General features: G+C 38.6%; 1 protein-coding gene across 7 annotated transcripts in view; it reads right to left on the reverse strand.

The window, feature by feature from the left end:
* Positions 1–12,553, reverse strand: part of RBMS3 (RNA binding motif single stranded interacting protein 3) — a 758,966-nt gene that overhangs the window by 291,780 nt on the left and 454,633 nt on the right. For all 7 annotated transcript variants that reach the window (XM_036759106.1, XM_036759112.1, XM_036759109.1 and 4 more), the window contains exon 5: positions 8,309–8,466. In XM_036759106.1, coding sequence (XP_036615001.1) covers positions 8,309–8,466 — 158 coding nt within the window. The remainder of the gene's footprint in view (positions 1–8,308; positions 8,467–12,553) is intronic.

Below are 12,553 nucleotides of genomic sequence, written 5' to 3' on the forward strand. Positions count from 1 at the left end.
TGGCCTAGAGTCAAGAAGATCAAAATTCAAATCTGGCCTCAGGCACTTATTAGCCATGTGACCTGGGCAGGTCATTTAACCATTTTTTGCCTCAGTTTCCTTATCTATAAAATGAAGATAATAATAGCCTCTACCTCCCAGTATAGTTGTGAGGATCAAGTGTGATAATCATTTAAAAGTGCTTAGCACAATATCAGACACATAGCAGGTACTATACAAATGTTAGCTATATCTCTGTTTTTGTTATGATTATTCAGTCTCTCACTACCCCTACTCCTGGTGTGATTGGAGAGTCAGTGTTTACTGCTTGCAGTGGAATAGTAGGGGAAGGATGGATGGGGAACACTGTCAGAGTATCAACAATAGAATGAAGGAATCCCAGACGACAAACTTGTGGCTTGGTTTGTGCAGCCCAAAGTACAGTAACTGGTAGGAGAGGGAGAGAGGGCTGCTGAATGAACATATAAAAGATTCACATTGTCTACAGTTAACTCATAATATTTGTACTTTTCTGAATTTCTTGACTTCTTCTCTAGTTCCATCTTTGGTACTCAATTATTTTTTTTTGGTTTCTTTTATTTTATTTTAAATTTTTCTGATGTGTTAGCGAAGGTTGGAGAAAATGATAATCTTGTCAATTCCTCCTTCAACTGTGCGATTTTTTGAGGGTTATACAACTTGCTGAACTGTCCCTAGGGGCAATTACATCTATGAGCGCATGACGGCAAGGACATTGTTTACTTTAGCAAACTCGAGACTAGACTTTAAGTGCCCAGATTCCTCTATTCCTCTATTTATGTTGCCTTTCCTAGGCAGAGGTGACTTAAGTAGCCATCTTCAGAGATGGAGGTTTCCATCTCATGAGCTCAAGAGCTCTTTGGTTCGTGTGACTATACCACCTCTCGGAAGGAGATGACCACTCACAGGACCATGTTTAACCTGAGGAGGCTGGAGGGCCATGCCCAGGGCTGCCCAATGGGTCTGCAATGGATTATTCTCTCTGACAATGTGGGTCTGAGGTTAAAAAAAAACTCTGGGCCTATTCATCAGTTTCACAGAGTGCCTTTACCTTTCAGCAAGACGCAGTGATTGCCTTTCAAGTGCTTGTTAATGAATGCTGGAGAGCCTTTTGTGTTTTAAGCATTTCTTTTGTAGTAGACTAAATAAGTAACTGTCATATATTTGACACCTATTTTGAACAGAGTACTTATTTTCTTGACGGGATCATGTTAATCCCTGTAGGGAAGACCCTAGAGAGGAGCTACATCTAAGCTTTGGAAGCTAGGCAGTGTTGTGGCTAGAGCTTTGGACTTTGAGTCCAGAATACCTAAATACTTTCCCAGTATGTGACTGTTGACAAATCATTTTTTCAGCATCAGTTTGCTCATCTGTAAAATAGGAATAAAAACAGAACCTACTTCAAAGGGTTATTGGGAGAATTAAATGACCTCATATGTGTAGTGCTCTAGAAATGCTAATAATTACCATTCTCATTATTATTATCGGTAATTCCAGAGATTTCACCCAGATTTCTTTTTTAATATAGTGACATGATAAGCCACATTTCAAGAAAAAGTCTAATTTCTGGTTTTGGGATCAGGTCAATTTATCCAGGATGAATTTGGGCTTGATATGAATACACAGCTAGAGCTTCTAATGGGAAGGACCTACAAATCTAAACTTAAGTAGAGCTGTGATTGCTCAACCTTGATATCTTTCCCTTATTTTCACCTTATGGGGATTGCTACTGACTTAAGACTGTGTGCTCCTTGTAACCGAAAGTAGCCTTGGGTTAGCACTGTTTCCAGATCAGCTGGGATCTTCCATTACTAAGGTGTATCAGGGAGAGGATGGCTCCCTAGTTCTTCTTATATAAGTGGATAGACAAAGAAACAGAAACAGATTCCTGATTTCATCTCCATGCTAGATCATATACCTATACCTTCCTAAAGGAGAGATAAGAAAAGAGATGAGAGCATTATGATAAGTAACAAATGAATGAATGAATGAATGAATGAACGAATGAATGAATGAATGAATAACGGACAAGAGGAGAAAAGGGGCGTAAGACAGAGACCTAGAAGAACAAATATAGAAGGGGAATATTTTTAAGTTATCTACCCCTATAGGGAGGGCTGGGAGAAACATTAAAATCAGCAAAATGATTCAAATATCCTTTCCTTTCACTTGAGGTGAGGTGTGGCACAGTGGCTAGAGTACTGAACTTGGAGTCTGGAAGATCCAAGTTCATATAATGCATCTGACAATAGCTCTGTCATCACTTAATCTGCTTGAGCCTCAGTTTCTTCCTCTGTAAAATGGAGACAATACTATTTGGTGTACTTACCTCACATGGTTGTTGTAAAAAGCTCAAATAAAACAGGGCAGGCAAAGAGAGTTGCAAACTTTAACCTGCTTAAAATGGAACAAAGACTTTTGGGGCACACCATTTAAATATGCTATTATCATTTACTCTGCTCCAATCCCTTTGTGTACATTGAAGAGGCAGAGCAAGATGACCTGGGTTCAAGTCTCTCCTCTCACATACAAAGTGTGCACACTCAAGCAAGCCCCTAAATCTTAGGATTCTAAGAAACTCTCTAAGATGATCCATTGACCAGAAAATTCTGACCCATTTTGACAAAAGAAGTTTCCTCATCTGGGCATTCCCCATGTCAATGAAATCACAGGCTCAATCCTAGCTTGAAGGTAGGAGAGTGCAATTAGAGCTGGAAGAGGCCTTCAAGGCCAACCAATCTAACCCCTTCTTTTTACTGACAAGAAAACAAAATCCCAGAGAGACTGTATTTTTTCCTAGATCTTATAGATAGCAAATAGCAGAGGAAGTACTTGAACATAGTTTGAAATTATTCCAAAAGCCAATGACTTCCTACTGAACCATGCAGCCTCTTCCAAATCATTAAGTGTTTGAGGGTCTTGAAAATAGAATAGGGACTGTATATAGTGTTCTACATAAATCTTAGGAGAGGGAACTCCTTTTATCAGTACTTATTGCCATTATCTTTGCTGTGTCTAAACTTAGATGATTGCCTAGAACTGGAAAGCACCGAGAATGAAGGAAAAAATTATTTCTTATCATTCTTATCTATTTATAAGTCATAATTATATAAATTGGCTTCCATTAGAGTTTTCCATCAGAGGAAGGAAAGGCTACCTAAAATAATTTACTTAAGAAACATCCTCATTCACCGGGGGAACTGCTTGTCCCTCAAATTGTGAAAGCTGATCAAGGTATCTCAAATCAGATTAAATAAAAAAGAATCCTGGAAAATGGAAAGGATGTTGTGGGAACTGGTCTCTTAGACCAGGGAAGTGACTTTTTTCCCCCTTGTTTCATTCATCCCAGATGTTGGAGGTGGCAGCTTCACTATGAACTTTCTCCCTCCCAGCCAGTCCCCTCCCCCCTCTGCTTTGGTCATTCACTGCCAGCTGCCCCATAACATTCCTTTAATGTGAGTTGGTTTTTTTTTGCTTTGATTGGGCCATTGGTCTCATGTTTCTGGGAAAAGGAAGTGGATAACAGAAATACGAAAAATTTCTCCCCAGGCTGCAGCTGATTTATGCTGTGATCTCCACACTCACAGGTAAAGTATTCTACTGGCGCCTTCCACAAAGGCTAACAGTAGTAGCTAAGGGTACAACCAACAGCATTTCCATCATAAACTTATATTTTCAAAGGTTTATGACCTGGCCATAAAATGTCGCCTGGGGGGTGAATCTTACAGTTTTTTTAAGTTACAAGAGTATAATAGAATAGTAAAAAAAAAAAAACAAAAAAAGACGAATAAAAGGATGTTTCTAATTGCACGTGCTTTTTGGATGTTTCTGGAGGTTTCAAAGGCTATAATTGAGCAGCCCATGGGCTTTCCTAGCATAAAGATCACTGATGCTTTGAAGTAGGGCATTTTCAAAATAAAATGAGAATCCCTCTGCTGCTATGAGAGAAGTTGCTATGGAAGAAGATGCACTGTTGCTTCTAAATAACACAATAATGAAAATTTCTCTCCCACCCTTCCAAATAGGCTAGGGATTGAGGCACAGGCACAGGGAATGAGAATCATATTGTTGGAAAGGTTTGAAAATGACCAATTGTAAACATGATGCATATTGAACCAGTTACTGAGAGCTCAGAGCTCTGGACACTCATAAATGAGCTATGGACAGAAATTGAAGTTGACACAATTACGAGTTTGCTGCTCCAGCCAAAGCAACAAATTCTTAGAACAGAGCTGGAGGCATACTGGCTTTCTAGGAGAATGAATGATTTGTAGGAATGATAATGCTGAATGGATGATGTCACTGCTTGTTGTCCTCCCTCCCAGAATACCTGGTCTGTTGGAGACCACCAACATGTGTTCTAACAAGTCATTCCTACTTCTTAGATCTTAGTTACCTCAGCTATAAAAAGAAAAGAATTAAAATAGACCATCTTCAAGGTCCCTTCCAGCTCTCAGATCTTACAATCCCCGACCCTTAATCATATATCTTGTATTTAACTCAATCGTGAAAATTAGAATTAACCAATCACCAACAAGCTTTTATGAAGCATTACTATTGCTAAATACTGGGGGGAATACAAAGAAAGAATTAAGAGCCCTTGACCTCATGAAGTTTACATTTTAGTGGAGGAGATAATATGTTGATACATAGCAGCACATATGAGACACACAAAGAAGATTGAAGGTAAACTTAAAGAGGGCACCAGTTACTAAGTATCTACCTATCTTTTTAAAGCTAAAGTAAGAATTGATGACTTCTCCATAATTTTAACAAGGTTAAGGCCTATCTACAGGAAATTTTCATCCAGTACCACCATTATCTTCGAACCTAACCAAGTGGGACATAATAGGTCCTGCTCCATAGGAGCTTAATGGCCTTATACTTCATAATGAATGAAAAGTTGGAATACTTTTTGAATATCAATATTCTTCTCTTTATATTTAATGCCATGGCCAGAAGGCTAAACCTCATAATCTTTTCCGATCCTGATTCTATCTTCCAACATGTTAACTCTCCATGTCAAATGCACATCCGATAAGCACGTCATTGATATCTCCATTTCAGTCACTGATAAAAATGTTCCATGGCAAAGAGCAGAGGACAGATGCCTAAAGCATTCCAGTGGAGGTGTCCTCTCAAGTTGACACTGATCCATTAATGAAGAGTTTTTAAGTCCAATCCTTAAACCTGCTTTAAACCCACATGGCTAAATTATAGGACATATTACATCTTGTTCACAAGGATTACATCAAAGTTTTACTGAATAGTAGGTATATGCAATGTATACAGTGTTCCTATGATTAGTCTGTTTTTTTCTTGTTGAAAGATAAAAAAATAATAAAATAAAATAAAATATTTGTTGAGTGACTGAGTGTCAGGTGACCCTATCAAAAAATGAAACAACATCGATCTGACTTGACCTTTTACTTGATGCACCAGGATTCCATCCTTCTGATCACAGCACGTTGGCATCTCTGCCATTTTTGACCACTACCTTTCAGAAATCACTACCAGTAGAGCAGCAATCACACCCATCATTTAGTTCTGTAGTTGAGAAGCAGCATGGAATAGTGGGTCAAATGATTCACTTGGAGTCAGGAAGACCTGGCTTTACATCCTGCCTTTGACACCTATTAGCTGTGTCACACAGGTTAAGTCAATTAGCTTCTCTGAATTTTGGCTTGCTTATCTGTAAAATGAAGAGGTAGGAGTAGATGAACTCTGTGTTGTCTAACTCTAAAACTATTTTACTATGTCCCTCTCCTAGTAAGATAAGGGAGTAATTAATAATAACAATAAATAATCTAGAATAGCTCTTTAGACGTGTAAAGTACTTTACAAATATCTCATTTGATTCTTTCTACAACCCTGGGAAGTAGGAACTAAGATCTTCGTCTCATAAATGAGGAAACTGAGTCTAAGAGAGGGTAAGTGACTCGCCTAGTCACAAAGCTATGCATCTAAAACAAGATTTGAGCTCATCTTCCTAACTTCAGCTTCAATGCTCTGGCCACTAGACACCTGCCTGCTAAGGGATTCATGGGTAAAAGAGCAGTACAGCGTGGAAACAATGACACATAATTCAAGTCTGTGAGGAAAGGAAAATGAGGAAGAGGACGAAAATAGAGAGACCAGAGGAGTTCTGTGCTTTGTGAGCTTGCTTTTAATATGTGTGTGTGCATGCATACACACACATATACACCTATGTATGTATGAGTATATGTGTATTTGCATGTATGTGGATATGCATGTATGTATATGTATATTTATATGTACGCATAGATAGATGGATATAGGCAGATATAGATATACAGATATATATATATTTAGATAGATATAGTTAACTGCATTTTGATATTAATGGTTTCTTTATGATTCTGTGTATATTATTTTATGCATTTAAAATATTATTCTGAATGGGGAGCTCATTAGATTCACCAGACTTCTGCTCAAGGAGGTCCATGGCCAAAAAGAGTTAAATAGCTCTGGACTAGAGGTTGTGGTGATCATGAAGAATGGGTTTAGGAGGAATGATGGAGAAAGAGATAGAAGACCAAAGATGACTTTCAGAGAAGGCAATTTCAAATTTCAATAGGATGGCAGTGACACACAATTATTGATGATGGATACATCTTTAAGTCATTTTTCAATTATGTCTGACTCTTCACAACCCCATTTGGGGTTTTCTTTGGAAAGATACAAGAATGGTTTGCCATTTCCTTCTCCAGCTCATTTCACAGATGAGGAAACTGAGGCAAACAGGTGAAGTGACTTACCCAGGGTCACACAGCTAGTAAGTGTCTGAGGCCAGACTTGAAATCAGGAAGGTAAGTCCTCCTGACTCCAGACCTGCCACTCTATCCACTGCACCACCTAGCTGCCATGATGACATCTAAGGCATGCTTAAGTCTTTGGATGGCTGAGGTGGAAAGAAGATATAGGGCTTCAGGAAGCTAGTGTTTTGGGGGAAGACACTAACATGTCTTTTGAAGGTGCCAAGCATGGTGCCTGGGGTTAATGTAAAGAGGAAGACTGACAAAGACCTAATGAGAAAGAAGGTAAAGTAGACTAGGGTGGGGGAGTGACAGAAGATTGGCCTAGGCTGGGTGACAGAGACAGATGGAGTAAATCTTAGGGGAGGAGTTTACAGAGTGTTGGCAGCAGAAGAAGGACAGGAGTGGGAGTGGAGAAGGGGCATGACAACTTCTCATCCCCCTAGCTTAGAGGTATGAAGACAAATGCTCCTCCAGAGTTTGTGGTCTGGGATTGAGTTTCTTCTGGAGGGATCCAGATTTCTGGAATACCAAAGGATGTGAAGACCATGAAAAAAAGAGTTATAGGATAAAGTTTTCAGAGGGCACGACAGAGCAAAGGCAAAGGAGCATAAAGAAAGAGAAGGGGATGGTCGAGATGGAGAGGGATGAATCCAGGGAAAGTCACAGGGGAAAAGTCTTTTTTTTTCTTCAAATACCTGACAGAGCTAGCCACAGGCCCAGGAAAATGCCAGTTGAGCACAGCTCAAACCCTAAAATTACCTTACCTTTTCTTCTCAGCTCCATTTCTTTCCTCTTTTCAGCCCTTCCTATTTTTATGTTCATGAAAGCACAGCAGGGACAATCATTTTAACTGCATTCCTGGCTGCGACCCCCTTTTGTAAACATTTCCTCTAAGTTAAAAGGAAAACTCACCCTCCTTCCCCATCAATGACAGAAATGCTATCAGCATTTCCTCTGTTCTGCCTAAAACATCAAAAACCAAACAGCCTGGGCCTCTCAAATGCAAATGCTCCTCCTGACCTTCTCTTAAGGCTCTGGAATCCTTGGGGCTTCCCAACAATTTAGGTTTCTCCAGATATGCCTCCTTTTCTCTTTCCTTCCTACTGGGAAATTTACCTTCATTTCTTTGGAAATCTATGTGAAACCCTTTGAATACTTTATTCACCACATGGGTTATTTTGCTGTCGGATACTGGGCATTTATTATCTATGTCACAGCCTGGCAGGATCTGAGCTTACTGAAACAAAGGCAGGCAGAGGAGGGGTAAATAGCATAAATATCTAGGAATTTGTCCACATAGTCATGTCATCCACACATATGCTAGCCTATGGAATGGATATTCTTTCACGGTAGTATTCATCAGTTCAAAGTTAGAAACACCCACATGATAGGCTGAAAGCCACTTTCAACTCTGTATATGTCACAGCTCTGGGTTTCTGAAATGGAAAATGGAACGCACACTGAAGGGAACAAAGAAGGAAAGGACTGAATAATTGGAGCAAGAATTTCACCTGGCAAATCCAACACCTCTGCTGACTCCATTGGCGTCTCTCAATATTCTGGTGGAAATGACATGGCCGAATGGTTTCAGCATGTTCTCCAATTCCTGCTCGTCCATGGAAATGGGTAAATTGGAGATGTATAGATTTGTGGGGTCTTGTTCTTGTTGCTAAGACAAAAAAAAAAAGAACAGAAAAAAATTGCATTATATTACAAATGTCAGTGTTGACTTATGTGAGGTTTAACAATTAAACAAATAAATCTCCCAGGGTACCTATAATGCAAGTCAATCAAACTCAACAGATATTTATTAAATGTTTATTGTATATAAGGCACTATGTTAAGTACTGATAATATCACAAGAAAAATGAAGTGGTCCCTGCCCTTATAAGGCTTACGTTCTCCTGGGGGGATATCACACTTACACATTCAAAAGGGTAACAGAATAAATACAAAATCATTTCTGAAGGGTGAGGCATCTAATTTACCCCTCACATTAAGCTGGGGATTCTGAATTCTGTCCCCACCACTTGACTGAATCTCCTCTTCTCCTAGGTCACTCCCATCACCCCTCTTTGAGACAATACCATTCCCCAGCCTTCATTCTCAAATACTCCAAATGACTTGAGTTGATGAGAGGGTATTCCCTCTAACAAGAGAGATCGTCCTCCCACACCTGCTTTACCTGTGTGACTCTTGTCTACTTCTTCCTGTAAGTTTGCCCAGGATATGTTTATGTGTCGGCATAGGCATATCTCAGCATGTTTTCTCTGGATGATATAAGAACACCAAAGAAACAGTTGAGTCATCCATCAACTCTCCCTCACCCTTTCCTCATGACTGAACCATTTTGGTTTTAACTCTTACTTTTCTTTGAAGACAATTTTCCCTGCACTTCCCCTCCATACTTTTTCCGTTTGTGATGAGTGGATGCTTACAATGTGACAAACTAGACCCCAATGACTGGCCAATCCCAATAAAAAAAACAGTATTTTCTTTTTTGGTCTTCCTTGGCAATACTCTCTTCCATTTCTCCCTTTTTGACCCTGTGAATTTAATGTTTTACATCAGAAAAAGTGGTTGATAGGGAGTCAGAAGGCATGTGTCTGTATCCTAAGTAAGCCGTGACAGCTTTGTGACCATGGCAAACAGTTTCACCTCACTGGGCCTCTCAGTTTCTTACTCTGTAAAATGAGGGTGTGATACAGGATGACCATGAAGGGACTTCCAGTTTCAGATCTATGATCCTTGGCTGTCTTGTTCAGCTTATGCTATCCTCTAAATAAGGAACCTTCCCAAGGTTCAGTCCATCACCCAAGTTTCTCTACTCAGTTAACACCATAGGAGATTAACAGCAATGGATAGTCAATAAGTCAGAATTGGAAATTGTAAATAATTGGGTTAATTTGAAACTTTAAAACAATGACAACAACTACTGGGGAACCAAGCCATGAAAAGAAGACTTGCCACCCGGACAGAATAGCCTTTATGTTGATATAAAAATGTAGAGAAAAATACAATCTTTCTTAAGCAGACACAGTCTTTTCTCTCCCAGGATGCGGCATGTAGAAGACAAAAAAAAAAGTCCAGCTAAAAAAAAAGACTAAAGTCTAAATCTATACAATTCTCCAGTTTCTTACAGTATTTTCTCATCCATTATTTTTAATCTGTTTTCTTATCCATTATAGTGTATTTTTTTCATGATGAATCAGTCAGTGGGGTCCAACCTGTCCCCAATAACTCATTATAGATGGGGAAATTATGGAGGGGAAGTGCAGGGAAAAATTGTGATCAAAGAGAAGTAAGAGCTAAAACCAAAATGGGTTTGTTCATGAAGAAAGGGTGAAGGACAGCTGATGGATGACCCAACTGCTTCTTTGGTATTCTTGTATCGTCCAGAAAAAGCATGGAGGGCTTCCCAGTATGTTTCATTATATCCATGTAACAGCAAATTAAATAAGGCAGATGTTATTCCTGCTTGACAGACCAGCAAACTGAGGAATGGACAAGTTGGTTGCCTGACGTCACAAGCTCATTAGCACTGACAATAGGCTAGGGCTCAGATATGCTTCTTCCATTAGACTGTGTCACTACAATTGCAGCATTGCCCCCTAAAGAGCAAGGGCTAGCCTTTCAATTTTCAAAATTCCCAATACTCTTTGCATGGAAGATTGGAGCATGATAAACAGTAAGCGCTACACCTTCTTTTTCTTAAAAACAACAACAGCAACTTTATTAGAAGGTCTGGGGAAGAAGAGAGGAAGGCACACAGGAGGAACATGTGTGATATAAAAAGAAAAAAGTAATAAAATCTATTAACGTAAACCTGCTTAAAAATAAAAGTAAATGCCACTAATATGTGATCTTTGAGGGAGACCAGAGCATGGACTTAAGGAAATGCTCCTTCATTCACACTAACTTCATCTATGAATCCAAGTTCCCCACAGCACTGAGCAGCTCTTCTGCATTGGCAGAGAAGAATGTGACATCACACAGTAGTATTTGCCATGAAGTTCTGCTATTCAAAAAGTACAATTGGTCCTAGATTCAAATTGAGTATGTTGACATAACTATCAAATACTGTATTTAAATAAATTTTTAAAAAAAGCTTCTCCCCACCAAAACAGCTACTTGCTACCTTTACCCTTTAATGAAAGTTAAAAATATTTTTCCACTGTATAATAAACAGTTCCTCGAAGGTCTTAATGTAGTTTAAGCTATGAAACACACACATAGACATACATATATGTATAGATACATACATATATGTATATACACACAAATGTATGTGTATATATGTACCTAGATGTGTATATAGGGTGTATATACTTGCATAAATACTTGTGTATATATTTGCATATAAATGGTATGTACATATGGGTATATATATATCTATTATATACATACATGTATAATTATATCATGGGGGAAAATTGGTACTGATATCAGAGGATCTGTGTTCAAATCCCATGTCTGGTATAGACTACCAGTGAGACCTTACGTAATAACAACTTTCCTGGCCTTTAGTTCATTTTTAAATGAAAGCATTTCAATAGCTGGTTTAGGAAATACTTTCTGGCTCTGGATGGATGCCTGATTCCATATATAAAGCTATGATATTCTGTGCATATATTGCCTCTCCTGTTAGAATATAAGCTCCATGAAAAGGGGCATTTTCCCTTCTATCTTTGTATCTCTAGAACCTAGGACAGTGCCTGGGATACTCAATAAATACTTATTCCTCAATGATACATTACCTAGTAGAAAATAACCACCTAGAGGGAAGGGACTTTTGCAATTTTGTCTTTGTATCCCCAGCATTTGACAGAGTACCTTGCAAAATGTGGGTTTTTAATAAATGCTTATTGGATTGGGTGGGAAACTTACTCAGAAGGCTTCTATATTGTTTTCTTCAAAATAAACTCAAATTTAATTGGGCTTTTTCCTTTTATAACTATTTTCTTTCTAATTTTCTGAAGTTGTCTTGTGTTATAGTCAACTCTCAGTCAATTGAATATCCTCCAATTTTTCTTGGGGGGAGGTGCTGTTTACTGCTGTTCTTGGATTTAAATTTTCATTCACTTTTAGATTCTTAGAGCTGGAAGGGAATTTAGATAACAATCCCTTAAAATCCCCTGAGATGAAGAAATAGAAGCTAAAAGAATTCTTTTATAAGGGCCAGGGCCAAGGTTATCATGAAAACAATTTTTCTAGGGGTGGAAATGGAACTCAAACCCAAGTCCCCTGCTCCATTTAAGGGCCTTTGCTGCACTACTGATCCTTCACCATTCTTTTTGAAGTCCTATATTCTGGGCCAAATGGAAGCCTAGAGAGACAAGAGAAATCTCTAGATTTTGCCTGTCTAGTATCTTTAAAATACTCGTCACTGAGCTTTCATTGTAGAATGAAAGAAAAATCACACAAGACCTTACACACAGGTGCAAACCTTAATTTGAATGAATGATTAGATGAATACACTACAGAAACATACCCTTGAACTGTTAAAATACAGGCTCACACAGGCTCTCACTGTGTGTTCGGGGACTTTTCTCCATTCACTATGGGACCAGGTCACTGAATGATCCTTTCTCTTTATTTCAGCACTATTGGGGTGGTCTAGGTTCTTTTTACTGCTGGTTTAACTCCATTAAAAATTCATGAGAAAAAAAAGTTTTTAAAATGCTGAGCTTCTTTGTAGATGAAAATGGAAGCTATTTCAATCATTTCACAAAATAATTAAAACAATAAATCAAAAG

Source organism: Trichosurus vulpecula, chromosome 5 (assembly GCF_011100635.1).
Source record: "Trichosurus vulpecula isolate mTriVul1 chromosome 5, mTriVul1.pri, whole genome shotgun sequence".
Classification (NCBI taxonomy): Eukaryota; Metazoa; Chordata; class Mammalia; order Diprotodontia; family Phalangeridae; genus Trichosurus; species Trichosurus vulpecula.